Below are 24,558 nucleotides of genomic sequence, written 5' to 3'. Positions count from 1 at the left end.
GCACTGGGGGTGGGGATGGAGCCCCAAGCAGTTGGTCACCCTATCCCTTTGCAAACCCCCGCCGTGCTCACACCTGCACGGACAGACTTGGCTCCTGCCCGTGCTTCTCCCTTTTGCATTTGCTTGGCTGGAAACATGGAAAATGGTAGTGGCCAAAGGGTTTAGTCCAAATATTTCTCCGAGCTATACCTCCCTCCAGCCGCAATTAATTCTTGAGGGTCTTGGAAGTTTTAGCTGTGCCTGGGTGAACTGGAGGCGTGCTGGGGAGAAGAGGCTCAGTCACCAGCACCAGAAAAGCACAGGGGTGTGCGGGGTCCCCCCTGCTCTCACCAGGACGGGTGCTGAGCACGGGGAAGGATGTGGAGAGGTGGCCACCGTGGTCCGTGTCCCCATGCTCGGAGCCCATCGGCTTCTCCCATAGGAGAACACAACCTGCAACATCTGGGGAAACACCACCGACTACCAGAGGACACCGGCCGAGGAGGACCTCTCCCGCACCCCCCACCTGGTACGCACCTTCGTGGGCCTGATCCTGGCCCCCGGCTGAGCCCTGCCAGCCCAGACAGCCACCAAACCAGAGAGCAAGCCCCTGGGATGGGGATGCCCCGTGGCCACGTGGGAGGACGGGTGCGTGGCCCCTCCACCGGCATTTGGATCTCGCTCCGGAGGGAGAAGCCCAGGGTGTTTTTAATCCCCTTCTCGGCAGCTCCTACACCACAAACTTCTCCCCTTACAGAACCACAGCAACTCTGACATCGTTTCGATTGACTGCAATGTGAAATTAGCCCCCAACGAGGGGATGGATTTGCACTTGCGTGGCAATCTGTGGATGAAGTCTCTGAAAGCAGTAAGTTCTTCTAAAGCAGGCATGCGGCTTTTGAGGAGAAATCACCCAAAGGAGCCTTCACACCATGAAAACATGGGATTTTTTTTTTTAACTCTCCTGCAATTGCTTTCCCCACCCCCCCACCCCCCCTAGAAGCCCAGGCACCTGTAGGGTGATTTTTTTTGTTTTCAAAGCCCATGCTGTGTACATCCAACATCCTGCACAGCACCTCACTGTGGGGATTTCGTTCTTGTTGCAATTTAACCCTTCTCCCTACATGACCTGCATTGTCCTCCCCCTTGGATGCAGCACACAGCATCCCTGGCATGGATGCAAAGCCAGGGAGGGGGGATTAAAGCTTTGGGAGGTACCTGGTCTGAATGCTGGTCCTGTCCCATGGCCAGTGCTCATGTCCAGTATCTCTTTGCACAGCTGAAGTTCAAGTCACTGAAGCTCACCATGAATGCTGCTCTCCAGCGACGCTTCGGGAGCCCCTTCATCTTCCGTGAGGAGGACCCCAGCCGTCAGGTGAGCCCCCGGGCAGGACAGTCACACACAGACCCGGCAGCTTTGAGGATGCTGCAAAACCCTGCAGCGGGAAAAACCCTGTGGCCGGCAGAAGGGCTGCAGTGACCAGCACTGGGCACCCAGCTCCGCAGAGCCCTGAGCAACACGGTGCAGTTGTGGCCAGAGCCAGACAGCTCCAGTCCTGGCACCACAGGGAAAACCCGACCCAAACGGCTGGTGCATAGGGTGGGCATCCTCCCCAGCAGCTCCGGCACCCTCCCCAGGATGCTCAGCACCCCCACCATCATGCCACCCCCCCATCCCCTCCGTTCCGACCCGCCCCGCTCTTGCACCTGGCAGCAGCAGTGTATGTTGATGCTCTTCCCTCGCAGATAACGTTTGAAATCTCCAAGCCGGAGGAGTGGCAGATCCCCATCTGGATCATCCTGGGGAGCACGCTGGGAGGGCTCCTGCTCCTGGCCCTGCTCGTCCTGGTGCTCTGGAAGGTGAGCAGCCCTTAAGCCACGCGCGTTGGGGGCGGCTGCGGCTCGGTGGAGCCCCCCCATGTGTGGAGGGACCCCCTGGCCCCCCAGCTCCGTGCCCACAGCCCCACGAGCCCCTCGGCACCGCCAGACATCACAAAAAGCTCCTCTGACTTCTTTCCGCTTCCACGTTATTTATATTCAGGGTCTAAACCTCCCGGCAATATCCCGTTAAAAGCAAGGCGCTTCCCAGCAATCTGCTGAAGTAATGGTGGGGTTTTCTTTTGTTTCTCTTTAAAACCTACAGCTTGGATTTTTTAAAAGCGGGAGCCGCAGGCGAGCGGCGGAGCGGGAGCGGAGCGCCCAGGGGCTGGAGTGATGCTGCCAGGGGCCGCCGGGCCCCCCCTCCCCGCGCCCCCTCCCAGCCCCTCGCCGGTTACGGAGCAGAGGTTCACCTCGATGCCGAGGGATTTGGGTGCTGAACTTGGGTTTGCATCGAGATGAGAGTACAGCCCTTTGTGTGAAATCACCCAAACAGGTCCAAAAGCCAAAAAAAAAACCAAAAAACAAACCACTACACATAGCAAAAATTCCCAACCCCTACTCCTGGCCCTGTGCCACGGCGAGAGGAGCTTCAAACTGGGTTTGCAAGGAGGTGGCAGCGGCGTGAGGGCAGAGGGGCCACCGAAGCAACGGCCCCTGTAACTTGGGGCAAACTATGGGGCTGCAAAAATCTGTAAAAAATAATATCCTTAAAAAGATGAGGATTGCTCATTCCCGCGGCTGAGCTGTTGCAAATCCCCGGGCTTTGCTGGCCACGGCTCTCAAACTGTGTTGCATTTGTTAACCGGAGCAATTGGGTGGAGATTTTAATTTGCCTTCTTCTTAATGCACTGAAATACATATGATAGCAAATTAAAGCACCTTAATGCAAATCTCCAGTGTCCAGCTGTACATAGTTATTCTAAAAATACTTACCTGTTTAAGCAAAGGAGAAAAAAAAAATTCAAAAAATGTACCAAAAAAAATATCATGAACCAGTTTGAAGTGTTTTCTACAAACTGAGCAGTTTTGAAGAGCTTGTGTCCAGCAAGGGTCCACACGTGTATTATAATTGTACATACTCGGTGTCACATGAAACCGGAGGATCGGTGCTGTTTGACAAAAATCTTTCTTTTTGCATAACAGAATTATTTATGCTAATATTAATTTTATGGATGGAAAGAAAGCATATGTCGCCGGATGTGTAATTAAGTTTGTTAAATACTGTCCTAGTATTTTTTAAGGATTAAAAATACAGTATTTTAAAAACGAGTAGCCTCTACTCCCCTTCTGTGCTAGCCCACTTCCATGGCTCAGCTGGGTACAAGCGGGAGCTTCTCACACCCCCCGGGATGCAGTGGAGGCGAACGGGGCTCAGACTTTTTTTCCTCCACTTATTTATTGTGGGATGCAAGTTTTCTGCAGCCTGGTTTTTAAAGGGATGCTGCCAGGTGGGACAAGTGGCTGGGGCTGCAGTCTTTGCGAGCTCCGAGGAAGGTATGTTGCAGAATCAGCCCTGCTCATTGTATAAAATGGGGGGGAGGAAAAAAAAATAAAAAAAATCTGATTTTCATGGCTAGCACCCTCACCTTGAATGGGAGTTGTTAAGGTTGGAATTTCTGGCTGATTTGGGTCTCTGCTGTCCCAGGGGGCCCAGCTGGTGTGCAGGGCCACCCCGGAGAGCCAAAATCCCCCTGCAGGTACCCGGGTGGATGCTTGGGGCTCTGTGAGGCCAGGGCAACGCTGGCACTGCCCACATTCCCATGGCCCCAAAGAGACCAATGTCTGCAGATTTATTTGTTCCCCCTCTTCATGCTCAACCAATTTTCCTTTCTGCCGTTGAAATCACATAGGCATAAGGACTATGGATGGCGTCTGTCCAACCTTTTATTGCTAGGAGAAAAATAACTGCTTTTCAAAGATTTGCCCAAAAGCATCTCAGCACTTGGTGCTATGAACAGAGCAACTGCTCCCCTCCCTCCCTCCCTCCCTCCCTCCCTCCCTCCCTCCCTCCCTCCCCAGGTTTTAGATACCTGCAGCACTGGGTGCAAGGAAAAGAGCTGAAGGTCAGCAAGGGCTGGGCAGGACCCTTCAGTGGGGCACCCCCAGGGATGGGGATCGGGGGGGTTTCCTGCTGCCATCCAGCTCCAGAGCCATGTATAAGCACATACACGCGTGTGTACATATTTTTACGTATTTTTTTAAAATATATATATACATGTCTCTGTGTGTGTATACATCCTCCATGCATGGGAAACCATGCTCCCAGGAAAGATGGTGCACATACGGGGTGTGTATGTGTGTACATGCATGTGTTTGTGTGTCAATGTGCATTTATGTGTACATGCATGCATAAATACGTGTGTGCAGTGTATATATATATATATATATATAAAATCAGTGTGTGTGTGCTTGAGCGAGAAGGAGCATCTCCAGCTTTGGGAAGCCGCTGTCACAGGGGACACTGTGCACCAGCTGGGATCAGTGTGGGTGTGTACATACAAATATGTGTGGCTATATACAAATACGTGTATGTATACATGTGTCTGTATATGCTTATGAATGTGTATATAAAAAAAGTGTCTGTATGTATGTTTAGGCATATATACGTGTGCACACATATATGTGTGTGTAGATATATACAGATAGATATATATTTATATACACGCACTTCTATATACTGTCCCTGTATACAGTATACACCTCATGCCCAGCAGTGGCCCAGAGCTGCAGCCGTCACCCACCAGTACTCAGTGCCTGTCCCTGGCTGAGGCGTGGGGCCATTCCTCAGTGTGGCACCTGCCTCATGGGAGGGAAAACTGCATTTTTATTGCCGTTCAGTCAAAACACTCCAGGAACAAAATTCCCATTGCCTGCCACGGGCTGCTCCTGACTGAAACCAGGCATCAAAGCATCAGCACTTCTCTGTCTGTGGGTTAAAATGTAAAGAGGGTTTGCAGCTATTGAGAAGAGCTTGGTTAAAGCTACTTACACAGACAGCTTTCATCAATTTATTGCTCCAAACAGCACAGACAAAGCAGTTGAGCTGCTCTGCACAAGTTGGGTTCACAAACAGTAAAATGAGCTCTCCTAACCTGCCTCATCTACCTGCATTGACAAGTGGCTTTTGCCATTATCAGATAAACTCAGAAATTAATTCTGCACCCTGACATATCCTGAAGAGAGCAGCACAGTTCCAGACAGGGCCTGACCCAGCAAACCCTGCTGTGAGTGCAGCAGGGAGCAGAGCAAACGGTGTGCAATCCCTGCCAAAGACAAAACCAGGATCCTGTTGTTCGAAAAAAAAAATAATAAAAGTGACCCATTTTCAAATGACAGGTTTTCTTTACTCAGCCAAGCGCTCTCCCCTGCTTGCTGCTGCTCTGGGGTAGAGCTGAGCAGTGTTTGCCTCCACAGAGATGCAGAAGCCTACGGAATAAGTGAAAAACTCAGCTTTTCACGCAGCTACACGATGCTGGGAGCACCCAGGGCTCTTCGCACCACCCAAGGACCACGGCTGAAGCGTAGCTGACCCAAAAACGAGCACATGAAACGCCAGCTGCAGCTCCCTGCATGTGCATGGCCCTACCCTTCTGCCAGGGCTCGCCTCCCTGAGCACATCCCTCCAGCCAGAGGGACTGAGACTGCAGATCTGCCAAGGGTTTGCATCCCACCAAGCGTGGGCTGGCCTCAGGAAAGTATATTTTTAAAAGCCAGTCTGCTCTCCAACAGCAGCTCTCTGCGCTGAGCCAATTCTATAAATAACAGACCACCACCTACAGGCACACACATGCCTCGGCCCTGGCGGGGGGGTGGGGGGGATGTCACACCACTCCCTTTTCCCAGTGGAAGAAGCACCTGGGGGTTTCGCACAGATTTTAATCAAGAGCTTTAAATAACTCCCACAAAAAGAGCAAGCGCACTCTTTGAGCTTTTAATGCTTGAAAAATGAATTTCCAGACTAAGGAGAGGGAAGGTCCCAGCACAGCGAGCGCCGTGACGGACTTTGCTGCATCCACAGGCGTGCAGAAACAGGCACCCACTTTTTTTTTTTCCCCCCTCCCTCCTATCCTTTGGCCAAGAGCTTTTACTGCCGTAGCAAAGGCAGCAGAACACCACGTCCATGACACCACCTTCCCGGGCTGAAGACAAGCAGAAACCCGATGTCTTTCTCAGGAACTGGGACAAAGACCAGGGACCACACCTGAGAGCGGAGCGGCTTTAGCATCAGCTGCTCCTTCCGTAGCACAGACCTCCCCCCCTCTTTTTATAAAAAGTGCTTTGCAATCTACTGTCAGGAAGTTTTATTGCTGCTTCTGAGTAACAGCATCCTCTCTCTTCAGGTCTTCACGTACTGAAATCATCCCAGGAACACCATGAACAAAGCAGAACCTCAGCAAATATCCTGCAACGGAGCCAAAAGCAGGAAAGGATCAGGACAAAGCTACAGGAAGGGAAGAAGCAGCAGCTTTTCCACACGATCATTTGGTGTAACATTTTTTTTCTTATTAAAAAAGCAGACTTGTAGGAGGAGCAGCTTCCTTCACCTTATTATTATCTACAGATATTTCAAGCATGCACATTTGTTCCAGGAAGGGTTTTATACAGGTATTTCACAAGAACACAACACAGATTATTCCACAGCAGAAACAGGTCCTGAGAAATAAAAATACAGTGCAAGGAAATACTGTCTTAATCAATGATACAGCAACTCGAAATCATTTCCCATCCAGAACGCAGCAAGCAGCCCGAGTCACTGCGGGTGTTCAGCCCTCTCCCCTTTCCCCACACTCTCCCAAGTCAGGGAGTTAAGTCATGTCAAGTCAAGTCAAGGACCACTGACTCATTTTTAACTACAGGCACATCACAAATTATAAGTGTGGAAGCATAAAAAGGGACAGCAAGGCCTCAGAGCTCTGATTGAAGCATGCAGCACAGTGCTTTTTTTTCTGTAACACATACACATCAATTCATAAACTGGTTAATTTTAACTGAGTCGGCTACCAGCAACTTTACCAGCTAAAGAATAATCATCGGGTATGTGGTCTCAAGTTGTTGGAATTTCAGGTTCAAAGCTTTAGCAGTAACAGACGCAATACCAAAATGGGAGACTAAAAGCATTCCCCAGCTCTCGCAACTAACAGCAACTCCAACAGGTTGGGGTTTTTTTTGCATTTCCAACAGCCAGGCTAAAAATCACCACTGCAAATTCTCAGCAAAATACAGAACTGCAGCTTTCCTGAGGCCCTCAGGTGAATACACCTCAGCCCACAGGAGGAAGACATCCAGGGTAACAATTTTCAGAAACACTGCTACCCCCCCAACCGTTTGGTAACATCCACTTGCTGCATTAAGGCTGAAATTGGCTTTGCCATTTTGCCTGAAGTTTGATTGCAAGAGTCATGGTTTTTAAGTGCAGTAGTCCAACCTACCTGAGATACAAGTGGCAGACACATTTTTTCACTTCAGGCGCTAGTTTCTAGCAGGGTAAAGTTTGCAGCTTAGAAGACACAGTATTTCTAAAGCTTTTCCCTTGAAGGAGACACAAGAGCCAGTGCCGACGGCACCATAGAGTCTAAGCAGCGCTATTCTGCTTGGCACTAGACACAAATTAAGAGTTACAAGCTAATTCCACATTCAATGTTTATTTATTTGTAATACAAATAGAAACGTGTGCCCAAATCTCGCCTTAAAGTTCTACCCAGATTGTTTAAAAAAACCCTACAGAACATTCTTTCATCATCTGACAGTTAAAAAGCTGCATTTAAAATAAACAGAGTTTTCAGTAGCCTGTCAAAACAAGTGACATTTTACTGTCGGAGTATCTGCAACTTCTACCAAGGAGAAGTACTTTCTCAAGCAACAGCGGTATTATACAATCAGTTGCTTATCATAAAAGATCTTATGATAGGACAATTTTTTAAAAATCAGGTTTCATAGAGATTTTCATAATGAAAGGAGTAAAAATCATGAAAAATCCTCAAGTCCAATTCAGGGAGGCACAGACTCCAAACTTATTGGAAAAGCCAGTTTCAAGGAAGACTCTCTTTGGCGACAGACTACTCCGTTAGGAAGATACAGCATTTGGAATCCAAGAGTGCAGTTTTACATACTTTGAGTCAAAAAGGTGCACGTTGATCATTGAAACAACAAAAAACAAGTTAAAAGCATTTTGAAATGTTGGGACACACACAAACACAAATACCCTATAAATTTTCTAGGTATCCATGCATGATCTTTATATATGAGCAACTTAGCTACGTAAAAAGAAACCATGACTCCGATTCACTTCGGTCAATGTGCAAGTTCCTTTTTCAAAAGTTATTCAATACTTACTGTAGTAGTGTAAATGAAGAGCTTGATATTTCAACTCTTACCAGATGAACATATCATAGCTGAATTTAAACCTGTATTTCCTAACAGAGCATTCCACATGTCTGTAGCTGTTGATAACTGCTGTTCAAAATTTAATTAAAAAAAATAAAAATTTAAAATGTTACCAACATCTTCAGCATTAACTAAAAGGCATAAAAAGATGGTGAGGTATGAGAGCAATGGACTGCTCTGTATGTTGACATTTCACTTTGAACCAACTACCACATAATTTCCAATTTTTCTTTCCCACCTCACTCCAAAAAGTTTTTAAAATCTGCAAAGCTACTGCCTCAGTGGCATGGCAACACCAACTTTCAGAGGCACCTTTGTAAATAACTACCTAAAGCATTCGGCTGCAAATCGTAAGTGGAGATGTGCATTGGCAAGAAAACATTCTGCACAGGTTACATTGGGATTCTTGCCACTTTGTTTATAAAAACAAGAGATAACGAAACAATTCTTTTAATCAAAAGAAATGACCAAAATCTCAAACATCAGATCTGACTACAGGAAAACGATGTGGCTTTTTTTTTTCTTATTCCCTCCCCTAAAGATCTGCACAGGAACTGAGGCTGCAGACTGAATCCAGAGGAACCCAAACCCAAAAGAACAGAGAAAAACAACTCCATGTATACATTATGCATTCTGCTGTCTGCAATTGATGTCGTCCCGGGATAGCACCACCACGAAAAGATTTTACGTAGCCTAATGAAACTTCACAAATTCTTCCAGAGTTCTGGGGATCTGGTTTTGGTAGCTGATGTTATAGATCCGTACTGCTCGGGCAGCCAGGCACTTGAGACTCAGCTTCATTTGAGTTTTAAGGAGTATTTCAGAGACCCCTGTTGTACTTTTGTCAAGAGGGGTTTTCTTCTGCTTATTTGTCATGTCTGTATGAGCACCAGCCTCCACCAGGCTAATGATGATGGAATGCAACGTCAAGAAGTCACTGATGGGCCTGTGGTACTGGACAATGATGTGGAGTGGACTATTGCCTTCGTTGTCCACAGCGTTCACATCAGCACCACAATCTAGCAAGAGTTTTGTGACCAGCGCGTTAGGAAAGCTGCAGACATCATTGGTGTGGAAGTCGTCCACCGGTGTGCTGGAGTTGACAGCGTGGTGCAGCAAACTAGAGCCGTCCCGAGTTCTGGGATCAAGGTGAATCAGGTTATAAATCTGCTTGTTGATTCGTGACTGATCCTCTTCACTGCACTGGGTCTTGGTAGAGATGCAGACTAAGTAGAGAAAGGTGAAGATGTTGCATTCGTAGTTGTCCATGGCTGTGTGGATGTCAGAGTCCTGGGTGGTTTTGATCCGAGACATGCCTTGTTCGATTTCCAAGACGCTGCACCTCAGAACACTCTCGATGTCCTTGGCTTTAACAGGCTCGTTTAAGTGTATCATCTGAGAAAAGACTTGGGCAAACCTCAAGAGGTCCTTATGAGTGTTCCTGTTGCCTTTCTGCCGGAGGTGCAACGCATGGAGCCATAGCTTGATACACTGTTCAAACTCCATGTTATCTGCATAAACAGCCCCACGGTAAATAATAGGGTGAGAAACATCGATATTGTCTGAGCCCAGAATTCTTTCCCGCACAATGAGGCCTTCCATGTGAAGGGCATCTCTGTCCTGCCTAATAGACTCTAATTCCTGAGGAGTCCTGCATTCAGTCCTGTTCCCATAAGCTTCTATTTGTGGAAGAACTTCTTTTTCAATTATATTCTCGCTGTCTCGGTACCGCTCCAGCATTGCTAAATATAAATAGTGGTAAGTCTTCATTATATCATAGTTTTCTCTGTCATTTGCAAATGAGGCACCCAGAAGTTCCAGCGCTTCAATCCGGCTCCTCCTGTCACAGTCAGCATGAGCGAGCAGCAGCTCCACCACGTCAGCTTTGCAGCTCTCAGCCGCGACCTTCAGCGGAGTCATCCCGTGGCCGTTGACCATCATTGCCGCCTTCCACTTGACCAGCTCCCTCACAATTTCCAAGTGGCCGGCTTCGGCCGCGAAGTGCAGCGCCGTGGCACCGCAGTGGGCTTTGGCGTTGGGATCGGCATGTTGCTCCAGGAGGTACCTCACCACGTCCGTGTGCCCTTTGTAAGCCGCGATCATAAGGCAAGTGTTGTCGTACTTGTTGGCGATGCTGATGTTGGCGTTGTTTTCTACCAGGTATTTCACAATGTCCAGCCTGCCGTCGAAACATGCAGCCCTCAAGGGAGTCGAATTGGTCACCGTCGTGTGATTCACGTTGGCGCCGTGACTCACCAGCAATTTGACTACTTCAAAGTGGCCAGCTCCTGCCGCGCACCACAGAGCCGTGGCTCCATCGATGACAAAGCTGCAAATGCAATGACACAGACAAGCAGTTAAACTGACGCTCCCTCAGAAACATCTTTTACAGACAGCCGAGCAGTATGCAACAGGCACGTACATACCCAGCCATTAAGAGACATTTTATAGCTATTTTTGTACTTGAAGGGACTCACCAGGATAGCCAGGGTAAAAAAGAGTAAGAGACTTATCCAGCGCACAGGTCTCCTGAAGGGAGAAGCGTTGGAAGCCGAAACTTCAAAGCAGCCAGGGGATTTAGACACATTTTGCACTAGGACTTCCCAGGCTGCTTTGAAGATCCTACCTGCAAGCTCCAGCCCTCAGTCTACAGAGGTCTCGGGAAGAAGAGTTACAAGATCTACCACATCTTTGATGCCTTGTGCCAGAAACTGAGACATTAAAGAAAGAGAGAAAACTTAAAATTGACATAACTGAGACAAAAAAACCAAACTCAGACATGAACTGCAGCTCACACCGGCCCTGGCAGCTTAAGAATTTCGTACCATTTCACTTGTTCTCCTGCCCTGACCTGCAAAACTGCCACCACTTCCGCTGCACTGACACCTCTTGTTCGAGAGCCTGCGCTATAAACCAGATCAGCAGTCTGGTTACAACAAATGGAACAGGAACAAAATAAAATTTTAAAAAGCAGTTGTTCTTCTGAGCTGGGCTGTTTCAGACATCTGTTTTACATCACAGCCTTACAGACAGCTTGCTGGCACTCGTAAATGAGGGGACAGTTAACTTTTGCAAAGCATCACTGTTTCTTAAGCTGTTTTCATTCCCAAATCCAGCATGGTGTGCAACTACAAAGACAAAGCCTGATGTCTTTTACATTCCCCCGATTTTTGAAGTAGCACTTAAATGTAGAAACAGGTGGTGTTCACACCACAGTTAATGCACATTCAAGGCACATCCCAAATCACAAAGGAGGGACAAATATTTCCATGCGTCCAGTCACGTTTCCCAGAGTTAAAATATCATAAGACACTGACTTAATTTTAACTTTAACAGTGATTTTTATCATTTTATGAAGCTCTCACGTAGCTCAACAGGAATAGTTGTGTGGCTGTCTGTAAATTCTACACCTCCAGACAACACTTTAAGATCTCTGGCATGCAGAAATGTCTACTACACCTTTCATTCACAGTAAGAAGTTCCCTATACTGTAAATAACCACATTAAAATACTTTTATACTAAAACAGGTGGAAAGTCAGGGCCTAGGATTTGTTAATGAACAAGACGTTAATTTTTTGGTACACTACAGGTATATATTTACAGCTGCTGTGCCACCTTATCTCAAGAATGACAATAACGCCAGGATCACATGCCTCCTCTCCTCACCAGGCTGCCACTGTGCCCATTGTGCCTCAGACAACACCTCCTTTAATCTGTAGCAGGCAGAGGCTCTGGCAAGCAGATCACCATCCCATCACGGCACAGCACAAGAAATGAGAAAATTCAGCAGCAGAGGGAGGCTGACAGCCCTTCCTATCGCTTTCTGTCAACAGAGGCCCTTCCTTTCACTGAATTTGGAGCAGACCTCACCCGAGGTATTCTGAACCAGTTTTTGCTTGTGAAAAAAAGGGCTGGAAGAGAAGGAAGAAAGAAAAAAACCAAACCACACAGGGAAGCCGGTTCCTCCCCCTTCATTCAGCGTGTAAGAACCAAGCCAGCCTTTCCCTGAGCCAGGTGGAGCTGCACAGGCATAACTCCAGCTCATCAAGTAGGAGCCAGATGAAAGATATCAGCAGGGACTCGTTATGATCCTCTCGCTCAGTATCTGATGTGAGCTCTCCTCTCTGTGCAAGCCACCTGCAAAACCTGAAGCTGTTCAAAAGACCAATCTACCTTCACGATTAGTCAGCTTTATGTTTAAGACTGACATACGGGCAAGAACTTGACAAGCACTGTGGGAGATTTTAAAAACAACGTTTCTCCTTCCTTCTGCCGTGGCAGCACACCGCCCAGAGACCTGGACATCCCAGCCAGGCTTCTCCCCAAACCGCTGCCCCAGCCCAATATGCCCTTCCCTCCCTTTCTTCCCTTCCCATCCTAAAATGTCACTTTTCACTCCTGGCCATCCCATATGTTGGCTCCCAGCAGTGAGGAATGGATGTTCCTCAGGATATCTGGGATGGACGGACACTGAAAAACCCTCAATTTGAGTAAAGAACAGCCTGGCTCATGGTGTGGAGGTACCACCCTACCCTGACCCGTTGCCTGCCATCACCTACAGCAGCAACATCACAGAAAAGGCCGTTATGGCCCAGCAAATATTATTCCAGGTGGGGGATGTCGGAAGGGCAAAAGCCTTTGTGGTTCATAAAGTATCAGGTGGGGTGGATCTCGCACAGCAAAGGCATTTTTACAGCTACCAAAGCAGCCTTCCCAATGCCAGACCAAAGCAACTTTCCCAACACCAGCTGGGTGAGCAGCGGGGCGCCCTGAGCCCCGTAACGCCGTGCTGACACCGGTGTCTGACCGGGCCCGGTGTACGTACCCGTCGAAGCGGACCGTGCCGGTCTGCTGTGTTTGCACGCGGTAGTGCTCGAGGAGCAGGCGGACCACCTTGGTGTGGCCGTTGCGGGCGGCGATGATGAGCGGGGTGGAGCGCTGCCCGCCGTGCTGGCTGACGTAGCCCAGCAGGTACTTGATGTCACTCTCGGAGCGGTTGAGGAGCAGCGCGGCCAAGGTCAGCACTCGCCCCTCGCTCGCCGCCTTGTACACGTACCCGGCCAGGCCCTCCATCGCCGCCTCCTCCTCCTCACGACTTCGGCCTCGACGACCGGGACGGCCCCGCTCGGGCCTACCGGCCTGCCCCGCCGCCGGGGCGGCCTCTCCCTCCGCCTCCTCCTCCGTCCTGCCTCGGTGCCCGGCGGGGGGCACATGCGGCCCCCTCGGGGCCAGCCGCCCCCCGGGCCCGGCCAGCCCCTGCGGGCCGGCGGCGAGACGGGGCAGCCCCAGCGCCCACGGCCGCCTCACCCGCCCCACGAGCCGCCGGGGCCGCGGCCCATCCCCGGCGCCGCCGCGGCGGACGCGAACCCGCGGCCCGACTCGCTGGTCCCGCCCTGCGGGGGGGGGCGGAGAACGGCAACGCCGGGACCGGCGCCGCGCGCGCGGGGCACCGCTACGGGTCGCCGGAAGGGCCCTACCGGGCGCGCGGCGGGCACGGGCCTGGGCCGCGGCTCCGCCCCCGCCGCCGACTCCGGAAGCGCAGCCGGAAGCTCCGCCCCCTTTGTCCATTGTCCCCCCCGGAAACCGGCGGCAGCGCACGAACGTTCCGGTCCGCGGCCGGCACACGAGCCCGGCAGGGTGCGAGGCCGACGCCGCTTCCCCGGTGCTGCCCGCCCGCCCCCCGGGGCCGTAGGGCCCGCTGGCCGGCCGGAGGCTGCACGGCCTCCCCTGGCCTTCCCTGCTCCAGTGGCCTGGCACCAGGCTGGGCTCACCCAGCTCTGCTTTGGTTGGGTTGTGCTGGGCTGTGTTGGTTGGGTTGGGTTGAGCTGGGATGGGTCCAGTGAAGTCAGATTGGGTTGGGTTCAGTTGGGCCAGGTTGAGTAAGGTCTAGTTCAGATGGATTGGGTTGATTGGATTAAATCGGGCTGGGTTGGGTTCAGTTGGGCTGGGTTTGTTGGGTTAGGTCTGGCTCAGTTGGATTGGGCTGGGCTTGGCTGGGTTCAGTTGGGCTGGATTGGGTTCAGCTGAGCTGAGTTGGGTTGTGGTTTGTTCAGATGGATTGGATTGGTTGGGTTAAATTGGATTGAGTTGGGTCCAGTTGGGCTGAGTTCATTAGATTAGGTTGGGTTGGGTCTGGTTCAGTTGGATTGGGTTGATTGGATTGGTTGGGTTAGGTTGGGTTGGGTCTGGTTCAGTTGGATTGAGTTGGGTTCAGCAGGGCTGAGTTGGCTGGGTTAGGCTGGATTGGATTGAGTTGGGCCGGGTGGGATCAAGTCTGGTTCAGCTGGATTGGGTTCATTGGATTGGATTAGGTTGAGCTGGGGTTGTTGGACTGGGTTGGCTTGAGTCTGGTTTCATCTGGATTGGGTTGATTGGATTCAGTTGGGTTGGGTTCAGTTGGGCTAGGTTCGTTGGGTTGGGTTGAGTCTGGTTCAGCTTGATTGGGTTGGTTTTCTTTGGTTCAGTTTGTTGGGTTTTTTTAAAGAAGGCACCAGCAGCTTCCATCACCTCGGCCATGCCTCCACCCCAACAATCCTGTTATGCCCAAGCCCAGTGCACACAGGTGCTTCATCCTTAACTCAGGGACACCATTACCAGCCTCGCTGTGCAAGTATCAGCTTAACAGAGAACTAAATTGCCCCCCCAGCCTGGCTGCCTCTCCTTTCCTCCACACAGATCATCTCCCAGCGACCTCCGGGAGTTGCCCCATGCTGTGACGCTTACACGTGTTCCGATAAATGCTGTGGTAAGTAACGCGATACGTGCCCTGCGCCGCCGTCTGCTGCGCGCCATTGTTCTCAAGGGGATACAGTATCAGCCCTATTAATAGTTAATTTAAAATCCTGCAACCAGAGCCGCGGCTCTTTGTGGAAAGTTTCATGCGGGCCGGGACGTACATTATGGATGGGAGCAGCAGCCTGGCTGCGTGGCCGCTGTTGCCAAAAGGAGCCCCAGGGAGGCTAGAGGGAAGCGAGTCAGGCCGCGGTCAGCTCTGCCGTGTTCAGTCAAGGAGGATCAGCTTTTAACAGCCGCCTAGGTGTGTAAGGTACGGCATGACAAGCCAGGTTCATGGTAAGTTTAAGTGGAACCTGTCTCCATTACCTCAACAATCTCCTCCACTTTGCAAAGGTTTTTCTTTTTTTTGGAGCCTCCTCAGCTTTGCAGGGTCCAGCTCGCTGCAGCCTGGACCACGATTCCTTGGCAGAGAGCTTTGACTCACCTTTGTTATTCTCCCCAGTTACCACCTGGGCAATTGGACACACAGAGACCAACGTGGCGGCATAGTTACTGCAGAGCTCCCAGCTCGAGGCCAATCCTGAGCTCAGCATCAGGGCCCTGGAGCTACCCAGGAGCAGGGGCAGAAGCCAAAACGTTTTGGTGCCTCAAACCACCTTAAATTCCCATTTCCTCTGACCAGTAAAGTTGTGTCTCCACTTGAGGAATTTGGCTTGTTTCCAGTGCAGATGTGTCTCCTGATTTAGACCCCAGGAGGTGCAAATTAAGTCACAGGGGGTGTGGATTCTTCCCTGCCTCACACTTTTACTGCCCCGGAGTTGTCCCAGCCCGATGGCAAAACGGGGGAGAGGGAACAAGGTACGGCCTCTGCATCTCCTGACCCCTCGGAGCACCAGCATCTGTTTGGGTGCAGAACATGAGAGATTTCGTTCCAGGTACAAGAGATGAGCCCAGCCACAGGCACCGATTCTCGTGGCGAGAAGCCAGATGGTTGGCAGAGCCTGGCTGTGCGCCAGCACCTGGTTTCCGTTAAACCTCGCGCAATCACTGAAATCACGACGCAGTGGTTTCTGTCGGGGTCTCTGCCGGCCTTTTCCCACCTCCCAGTGGGGTGGTCTCGGCCCAGTGAGGGCTCGTGGCGGGACATGAGGGCCCAGAGCTTTTCCGGAGAAGAGCAATTCAGGAGTTAAATGTCGTCCTGCTCCTTTTTCTGAGCGAAGGTGCTTTGGAGAGGGAAGGGAAATTAAATCCGCTGCCTGGACGTTGTATGGGGCGGGGAAGGCTGGGCTGAGTCGGGCTGCGAGCCGCGCCGCGCCGGGCCACGCTGAGCCACCCCCGCCCCGCCGTTCCCCCCCCAGGCCGGGGCGGTCCCGGGGCCACCGGCCGCGCAGCCGCGGATCGTCCCCCGGCGCCGAGGCGGGGCCCGGGCAGAGCCGCGCCGGGCCGGGCTGAGCGGGCCCGGGACCAGCCGGGCACATGCAGGGCGCGGCGCGGAAGCGGCCGTTCCCGGCGGCGGCTCCGGGCTCCCCGCAGCCCGCCGGGCCGCTCTACGCGGGCAGGTGAGCGGTGGGACCGGGGGGGGAGCACGGGAACGGGACATCCTCCCTCTCCTTCCCCGGGGGTCCCCAACCCGGCTCATCCAGCTCCCCCGGGATCCCCCAGCCCCACCACCCCGTCCAGGATGCTGCGGTTGGCCGGGGTATCCCGGAGGGTCCCCCCTGCTCGGCCTGGGCTCGGCTTACCTGGGTCACCCCAGCTGGTCCCGGCTTTGCAGCCTCTGCCAGGGTGCTGTAAGCTCTCCGGGCTCGCCCAGGGCACCCCGGTTTGTCCAGGGTATCACCATCCTCACCCTCCACCCACCGGGTTTGGACCGTGGGCTCAGGGAGCACAAGTCGTGGCTGATCCAGCTGAGGCTGTTCTGGACCTGGCACCACAGGAGAGCGATCCGGCCGCTGCTCCCCTGGGGAGGTGAAGGTCCGGTGGTGCCGGAGGGTTGTTTGATGGAAAGACTTCAGCGGGGTTGGATCAGGCCTTGTTCTGCAGAGGAGTAGGAGGAGGATCTCCAGAGTGGGAGATGAAGGTGATCGTGTGTCCAGAGCATCCCCATGCTCGAGTACCACCAGGCATCCAGGTGTTTTCAGCATTCGGCAGAAGTGCCTTGGGAGTTGAATTTTGCTTTGTCATGCAAAAGTTAAAAATAGGTGCACTTAATTCAGCACTTAAGATTTTCATCCTGTTTTTATGCTCACTTCTCGGCCAGGAAGAACCTTACAGGGACATGGTATTTATTGTTAACAATGTTTCGCCTTTCAATACTGCCTCCTCCTCAATTCGGCCTTTCAACGTTGTTGTTATTCCACATATCCCAAAGCCTGGAGCCTCGCCAGCAGCCAGGGAAGCAGAGGTTTTGAGTGGGAATGCAGACCCCGAGTCTGTGCCCTGCCTCCTTGGAAACCTATTACATGACCTAAGGCTGACGCTGTCACTTCTGTCACCTCTAGGCATGGAACCGTCAAGAACGAGGACACCTTCAAGACCTCCCCGTTTCATTTTGACCTGTGGTTCTACTTCACTCTGCAGAACTGGGTGCTGGACTTCGGGCGTCCCATTGCAATGGTGAGTGTGGCAGAGGCAGGCCCGCCGCTTTGCTTGCAGTCAGCTTTTTTAGGGTGGGGGGCAGAGCTGTGTAGACCCATGGGCTGTTTTCTACACCAAAGGGACGCCCTTGAGGAGCCGTCCTTGAGACAACGACCGCTACGATGTACTGGAGTAACTGGTACCAAGCGTGTTGCTCCAGCCACAGGGAAGGTATCTGAAAAGCTTGTTCCATATATCTATCCCACAACTTTATGTTTTCATAACAATAGTTCCTGGAGAGTTTCCTACTTCTCCTCCCCGTACCTTGCCTGTATCTCCAGAGCTTGGGACTCCTGCTCTACACATAGCGCAGGGCAGAAGCGGCTGTTACCCTCAAATATACTTTTTTTATCGCTGGCTTCTGCACGTGGCAGAGGGTTAATGGAGATCCGCTGCTGCAGGGCTCTTGTTCGCTCGCTTGGCCACACAACTTCGCAGCCTCGGCTTTGGGCAGCGCTGCAGGAGCAAGCAGCTGAGGTGTAACTACACCCTGCGTTTAGCACCCATCTCCAGATCGCGCTCTTAGGGGTGCTTACTGCAAGGAGAGCTGCCCGACATCGTCACTAACAGCTATGTGAAGGCAAGCTGACAATTAGCAAGCAGCAGCGCTCCAAAGTGAGGATTTTCTCTCTCCCCATCTTTCAGGCAGTGACGGGGCCGTAATCACGAGCTGGGTGGTAAGCATAGACTGATGTGCTTTTCTCCCCCCCTTCCTCAGATAATTCTACCTTTGGAGTGGTTTCCTCTAAACAAACCGAGCGCTGGAGATTATTTCCACATGGCTTACAATGTTATCACGCCATTTCTTCTGCTAAAGGTAAACCTCGAGGTGCAGGTGTTCTCTTTTTTTTTTAATAGTACCGGTTGTAAAAACAGGGTAAACAATACAGTTTTGTAAAGCCTTGGTAGGAGTTGGTTGAACAAATGTTGATTATTCACAAACTCCTGCGAGTGAGCCAGCCCTACTCTATGTTAGAGGTTTGCCACTCCAGAAGGAATTTGTGAGGGCACCTTCTAAAGAGCAAGGCAGTAACCATCTGAATACAACTCAATTCCCTGCCTATCCAGAGCAAATCGCTTCCCCAGGAACTCCAGATTCAGGAGGAGTCAGAGCCCTTCTCCGTGGCTGAACCAAAGCATATTTTTCAGACAACATCCATCCGTGACTTAAAAGACCTTATGAGACAGCTGGAACTATAATAGACTTTCTAAATTGTTCAGAGCTTAAATACACTTGCTCTTTGACATTAGAATTGTATCTTTAGCTTGAATTTATCTTGCTTCAGCTGCCAGCTACTGGATTGTGTAAACCATTTATGAGGTTAAAGACTGTCGTATCATTAGAAATCTTCTTATATTAAATACTTAGCAGCCAGAAGACAGGAGAAAGCAATTATAAATATATTTTAACCTTCATTAGCTAGAAATTGAATTACGTCCTAAGAAGTAAATGATTCTCTCTTTCCTGAGTCTGTCTGGGAGATTTTAAATACCAGTGTGGCCAAAAAGGAATATTCAGGATCCGGTCCCTTGGGGGATGTGAAAGCTCTGGAGCTCAGTCTGACCCATCACAGTCTGACACAGCTGATTTCTGCTGTTGGGGTAAAATTTGCTGTCTTGGACATCTCTGGCTGCACAGCATGAAGGGTTGGTCCACAGAAAAAAATCCACTTGCTATTCAGGGTGCATTCCTTGTGCCCAGTATCCCACCGTCCTTTTCCATCAGACAAGTGCTTTCCTGGACCTTTAGCTCTCCTCCCCCTTCAGACTCCTCTGACATTCATACAGCAGTTACAGAGAAAGGGAAAGTTAAGCCTTGAAATTAAATACAAATAAGGAGCTTTTCACTGTTTATGAAGGGCTGCAAAGCTGATTTGGCAGCAGGGAGATGGGAAGCAACGGTAGCCCCAGCTGATCCTCGGGCTGTGCTGACATGTCCCCCCTGACCCACCATTCCCGAGCCCAGCTTGGCCTCCCCTCCAAAGCCTGAACCGCCTGATCTGGGATTTACATCTTTCAAGGTCTTCCCTGCTTTGCAAGTGGAGCAAGGAGCTTCTTTCCAAAGAGAAGCTCCTGCTCCTTGGCCCCAGCTGGGCTTGCCCCAGGTTTTGAGAAACGCCGGGCTCCCCGCCAGCCTCATGTGCCTCTACCCAGACCTAAGCAGACCCTGAGATGGTACAGGGAGAGCTCATCACTAAAGCTTGTGTTCAAAAGTTTGCTTCAACCAGTTTTGCTGGCAATTAGGTATTTCTAGATACAGGTTTAAATGCAGCTTCCTCTTTAGAAGCAAATACAAAGAGAGGTGAGTCTGATTCTTTTAGGAAGACAGAAAGAAAAAAAACCCAACAATAAACAGTTCAACAAGAGTCCTTTGAAAATCATCCAGCAGAGAATTACAAAGGAGCAAGTGTTTCTTTCCAGGGGAGTGAAGTGCGGGTGCTCAGCTGGAGTGCTGCTGGAGGCTCTCCCTGCCACTGGAGGGCACAGCCAGCCTTGCAGATCCGCTCAGCACAGCAGCCACAGAAAGCAGCTGCTTTTTTATTTTACATTTATCGGTTTTGATCGCATCTAGTGAAGAAACTGCTTCAAGTACTCTGTTGGAAGCACCCCATCACTGATTGGATCTAAGCGTTGACTCAGGTTAAGGGGTATTGCTTTGCAGAAGGGTTTAACAAGGGCAAAAAATGTGGTTTTATTGTTGCAAACAGGATAAAGTGCATACTCAAACCTGAAAGCCACGTAGGCTGGTGGAAACGCTCCTGAGGTGCATTTAGGGAAGGTAGCAGGAATCAGGGAAGCTCGTTCTGGTGTGGTCACACCGCTTTCCCCAGGGGGGGTGACTCTGTTTCCCGTGGCAGGGTGCCAGCCACCGTGGGCAGCAGCTCACACCTGCCACAGCAGCACAACCTGCAGCTTTCTGCAGGCCTCGTGCTTGGGTTTTTGGGATGATTTTTTGCATAGCACCGTACAGCCGGCGCGGGCAGAACTTGTCACGCATCTCTATGGGTACCTGTTCAACACTTCTCTGCGGTTTTAGCTCATCGAGAGATCCCCCAAGACCTTGCCAAGATCAATGGTCTATGTCAGCATCATCATGTTTGTCATGGGAGCCAGCATCCACCTGGTCGGAGACTCTGTGAACCACCGCCTGATTTTCAGTGGCTACCAGCACCATCTGTCTGTACGAGAGAACCCCATCATCAAGAACCTGAAGCCAGAGACGCTGGTAGAGTCTGTGTTTTATACAAGCACTCAAAAAAAAAAAAAAAAGTTAATTGCTTGTTCTTATTTAATAGATTTAATAGTACCCTGTTCCCTCTGCCCTTTTAAATCTCTCTTCGTTGCATTGCAGATTGATTCCTTTGAGCTGCTCTACTACTATGATGAATATTTAGGTCATTCGATGTGGTAAGCGATTTGCAGTCTGTCTGGTGGCCTCAGACCGTGGTACAAGGGCAGGCAAATCTCATCTGATTATAGCTTAATATGTAAAAAAATGAAACGTGGCTGATGAGAGCTGGCTGGGAATAACATTCTTGGAGCCAGCATGATTACAGTGGATCTCTCCCCTGGATTATCGCCCGTTCCCCCTAGTTTTGTCTCTGTCTCAGGGATATTTCTGGGATGTGGCAGCTGTTTGACAGCTGTAGGGGCCTGAGGAACGCTCCTCTGTTCTTGCTCCTCACCCCCCTTCCACATGACGCCCAGGTGAAGAGGCGGGTTACAGCACAGGCCCTTTGGCTGTCACCACCACTCACATTTTTGCTCCTTTGCAGGTTGACCCCAAAACCACCCGACTCTGCCCAGTCTCTCCAGCCCTTTGCTCGCTCTTCTCCGTCACCGAGGGAGGGGTCGCTCACGTAGCCAGACTGGTGCTGCCCTGGAACCGGGACCATTTGGCCACGGTGATCCAAGGAGCTCAGTTAGGGTCTGATTTCAGCGCTGTCACCCCAAGCCGAGCCTGGAAACACTTGTTGCAGCTGGACAGCAGGTTTCATCCAGCCTGGCTGCACTTGCTGGTGCCCCCAGGCAGCGGCATGTCCCAGCAGCACCCATGGCCCCTGTCCTGCTGCTCTGCCTGAACTAAAGACCCCAGAAAGGACAGGCTGGTCCTTTATCCACTGCTAGATAATCCTGAGATTGCTCAGAGCAGAGGGAAATCTCTCCCCCATCAGGCCTTTCCGGTTTATTTGCCGTTCCTTGAGCGCGGTGAAGCAAGCAAATCCTGTTCTTTTAAATAAAAAAGGGCTCTGTTAGGTTGTTGAAATCCTGCTCCATGTCCTGCTTTCCTGCGGTTCAGCTTTTAACACACACACCAGTCTTACACAGCCTCTCAGAGCCCGGGAGTGTAACAAATGCAATTGTTCAGCAGAGCACTTGAGCCCAGCATCTGACCTAATCAGTAAACTTGGGCTTTTCCTGCAAGAGCCCCTGGAGTCTCATTATCTGCAGGAGCCCTCGGTGCAGCCAGGACACACAATAGCCCTGCACCAGGCTCCGCCAGCCCTTCGCCTGTCCTGTGGACGTGGCAATCATCTCGTAGCAAGAGCTGTGACACCGGCAGAGAAACGATGCCCCGACTGGCACCACAGGACCCCACAGAGCAGAACCCTGCTTCACCCACCCGAGCACATGGAGCTGGAGCAGCCTAAGTGGCCTCACCAAATTAATTCACAGGCTCAGCACAGGTCTTATGAGGAGCGGCTGAGGGAACTGGGGGGGTTTAGTCTGGAGAAGAGGAGGCTGAGGGGAGACCTCATCGCCCTCTACAGCTCCCTGACAGGAGGGTGCAGAGAGGCAGGGATGAGTCTTTTGAACCAAGAAACAAGCGACAGGACAAGAAGGAATGGTCTCAAGCTGCGCCAGGGCAGGGTCAGGCTGGCTCTTAGGAAGTATTTCTTCCCAGAAGGGGTTGTTGGGCGTTGGAATGGGCTGCCCAGGGCAGGGGGGGAGTCCCCATCCCTGGAGGGGTTGAAGAGTCGGGTTGACCCAGCGCTGAGGGATCTGGTGGAGGTTAATGGTTGGACTGGATGATCTTCAAGGTCTTCTCCAACCTAGAGGATACAGTGATTACCTACGTGCATGGTTTGGATTTGGTGGGGCTTAAACACGTTCCAGGGTCACATCATCAACTGGAGTTGTTTATGTTTGCAGGTATATTCCTTTTTTCCTGATACTGTTTATATATTTTACCGGCTGCTTCACCCCTGTTGAAGAGGAGAGCAGGATGCCAGTGGCTGCCTTGCTTCTGATGGGGCCCAGCAGCCTTTATTACTGGTAAGTAGCTTCTGTCTGCCCTAGACGGGCGAGGGATCCAGAGGGAGCACCACAGGCAGCCCTGCAGCCTGCAAGCAGGGGTTCTCCATTCTGCAGGGCAGCTTCTAATATGCAGATCTGGAAAATCAGATGAAACCTGTTTGAAATTTGCAGCTGCTTTAGCCTTTGCAGGTTGGGACAACTTCAGGGTCACCAACCACCGCTCCTGTCCCTGCTCGGGGTGTTTCTTCAACCACAGTCAGTTGTGTTGTTACTGCTGGAGCTCCATCTTCCAGCTTCCCTGGTACTCACCACCCGTCCCCCCTCAAAACTGCCATTCACAGCACCATTAGACAGTTCTGGACGATTTTGGGGTGGTCATGCAGCACCTGCAGCACGCCCACCCGCTCTGCTCGTCGGGGGCAAGGGGAGGCTCTTGCCGGTTGTCCAGGCACGTTACGCAGAGCCCCAGCCGCCTGCGTGATGCTCAGACACTGCCTCTCGACTCGCCCTGCACGTCCAAATGGCGTTTTGAGAGAGGTCTTATTTATTTCCCATTTTCATTAGCTTCTTCCCAAACAGTTTCCCTGATGGCAGCCAAACAACTTTTCATTCATCTTCAGAGATTATGTTCTCCCTTGCCCATAGCTTTTCCCCCCGCTGAGATTGTTTTTATACAGTAAATTAATTTTTAATAGTCAAAATCATCAAGATGATCTGGTCAGTTCCCAGTTACCTCACTGCACTTCCTTTAAATACATCCGTGTGAATCTCTGCAGTTCATGTGGTAGCCATTTCAGAACCAGGGAGTGTTAATTCCTCCTTGTCCCTGCTAACACCTGTTCCAGGCTGGCCGCTGGGTGGGCAGCGGATTTTTGGACTAAAAGAGCACAACATCTGTGGGGGAGCCAGAGTCTGGCTTTGGTTCTACCTTTAATCATCCCCTTCACAAATGGAGCCCAGCACCTTTCAAATCCCTTAATGGGAACGTGTTTCTTTACCCTTCTCTTAATGAAGCCCATAGCTCAGTTGTTAAATTACTGATAAGAAATATGAAAACAAATCACAGCTTAAAATCTGGCAGTAGAAAGCAGCATGGCTTTGTTTGGATATAGAGCAGGAAGAAGGGGGAGACATTCACCTCTGGTGAAGTTGGAAGTGCTGCTGGTGCTCAGTGCTTTCTCCCAAGGGGGCACTAACAGGTGTTTTTTCTTTGTAGGTATCTTGTGACAGAGGGTCAGATTTTCATCCTCTACATTTTCACTTTCTTTGCCATGATGGCTTTAGTGATGCACCAGAAACGCAAAGGACTCGTCCTGGACAGCAATGGGCTTTTTCTCTTCTACTCCTTCATCATAACGCTGGTCCTCATTGCTGTTTGGGTGGTTTGGTTGTGGAATGACAAAATTCTCAGGAAGAAGTACCCTGGCGTGATCTATATCCCTGAGCCGTGGGCCTTTTACACCCTGCACATGAACAACCTCCACGCAGCAAAGGAAAGTTTATAAGTTTTGATATTTTAAAGTGGTTTGAAGAAACAAAAAAATAAATCTAGTTTTTCTAATGTAGATGTATTTCAAATAAATTCCTGACCAACATTAGCTGCAAGAAGTATCGTATGTTCACTAGACTTAGACTAGGGAAGGGGTGTTTGAAAAAAAAGGGAAAATAGTCTCCACTTTAAA

At 50.9% G+C, this 24,558-nt stretch overlaps 3 protein-coding genes across 7 annotated transcripts in view; 2 read left to right on the top strand and 1 right to left on the bottom strand.

The window, feature by feature from the left end:
- The window catches only part of ITGA11 (integrin subunit alpha 11), a 50,996-nt gene extending 44,609 nt beyond the window's left edge, over nt 1-6,387 (top strand). The window contains exons 24-28 of one of the 4 annotated variants that reach the window (XM_074917655.1): nt 422-508; nt 737-847; nt 1,259-1,354; nt 1,726-1,839; nt 6,201-6,387. In XM_074917655.1, the coding sequence (XP_074773756.1) occupies nt 422-508; nt 737-847; nt 1,259-1,354; nt 1,726-1,839; nt 6,201-6,215 (423 nt within the window). In that variant the 3' untranslated portion in view covers nt 6,216-6,387. Of the gene's footprint in view, nt 1-421; nt 509-736; nt 848-1,258; nt 1,355-1,725; nt 1,840-2,122; nt 3,078-5,274; nt 5,373-6,200 lie in introns of those variants that run through there. The other 3 variants (XM_074917654.1, XM_074917653.1, XM_074917657.1) reach the window with 3 other exon arrangements.
- Nucleotides 6,388-7,486: 1,099 nt separating this feature from the next.
- Nucleotides 7,487-13,763, bottom strand: FEM1B (fem-1 homolog B). The gene is made up of 2 exons (XM_074917658.1): nt 13,071-13,763; nt 7,487-10,573 (listed from the first exon to the last, which is right to left on the bottom strand). The coding sequence occupies exons 1-2, from the start codon at nt 13,316-13,318 to the stop codon at nt 8,938-8,940; spliced, it is 1,884 nt and encodes a 627-aa protein (XP_074773759.1). The 5' UTR covers nt 13,319-13,763; the 3' UTR covers nt 7,487-8,937.
- Nucleotides 13,764-14,920: 1,157 nt separating this feature from the next.
- On the top strand, nt 14,921-24,471 carry CLN6 (CLN6 transmembrane ER protein). Of its 2 annotated transcripts, none has more exons than XM_074917660.1 (7): nt 14,921-14,990; nt 17,482-17,596; nt 18,336-18,434; nt 20,655-20,843; nt 20,970-21,025; nt 22,772-22,894; nt 24,093-24,471. In XM_074917660.1, exons 1-7 carry the CDS (start codon nt 14,983-14,985, stop codon nt 24,379-24,381), a joined length of 879 nt encoding a protein of 292 aa, XP_074773761.1. In that variant the 5' UTR covers nt 14,921-14,982; the 3' UTR covers nt 24,382-24,471. The 2 variants fall into 2 exon arrangements, with proteins under 2 accessions (XP_074773761.1, XP_074773760.1); XM_074917659.1 differs by lacking the exon at nt 14,921-14,990 and adding an exon at nt 16,360-16,539.
- The last annotated feature ends 87 nt before the right edge of the window (nt 24,472-24,558 follow it).

The sequence above is a fragment of the Athene noctua genome, chromosome 13, assembly GCF_965140245.1.
Source record: "Athene noctua chromosome 13, bAthNoc1.hap1.1, whole genome shotgun sequence".
Lineage (NCBI taxonomy): Eukaryota > Metazoa > Chordata > Aves > Strigiformes > Strigidae > Athene > Athene noctua.
The sequence above is the reverse complement of the archived record's forward strand: the minus strand, read 5'-3'. Positions and strand labels throughout refer to the sequence as shown.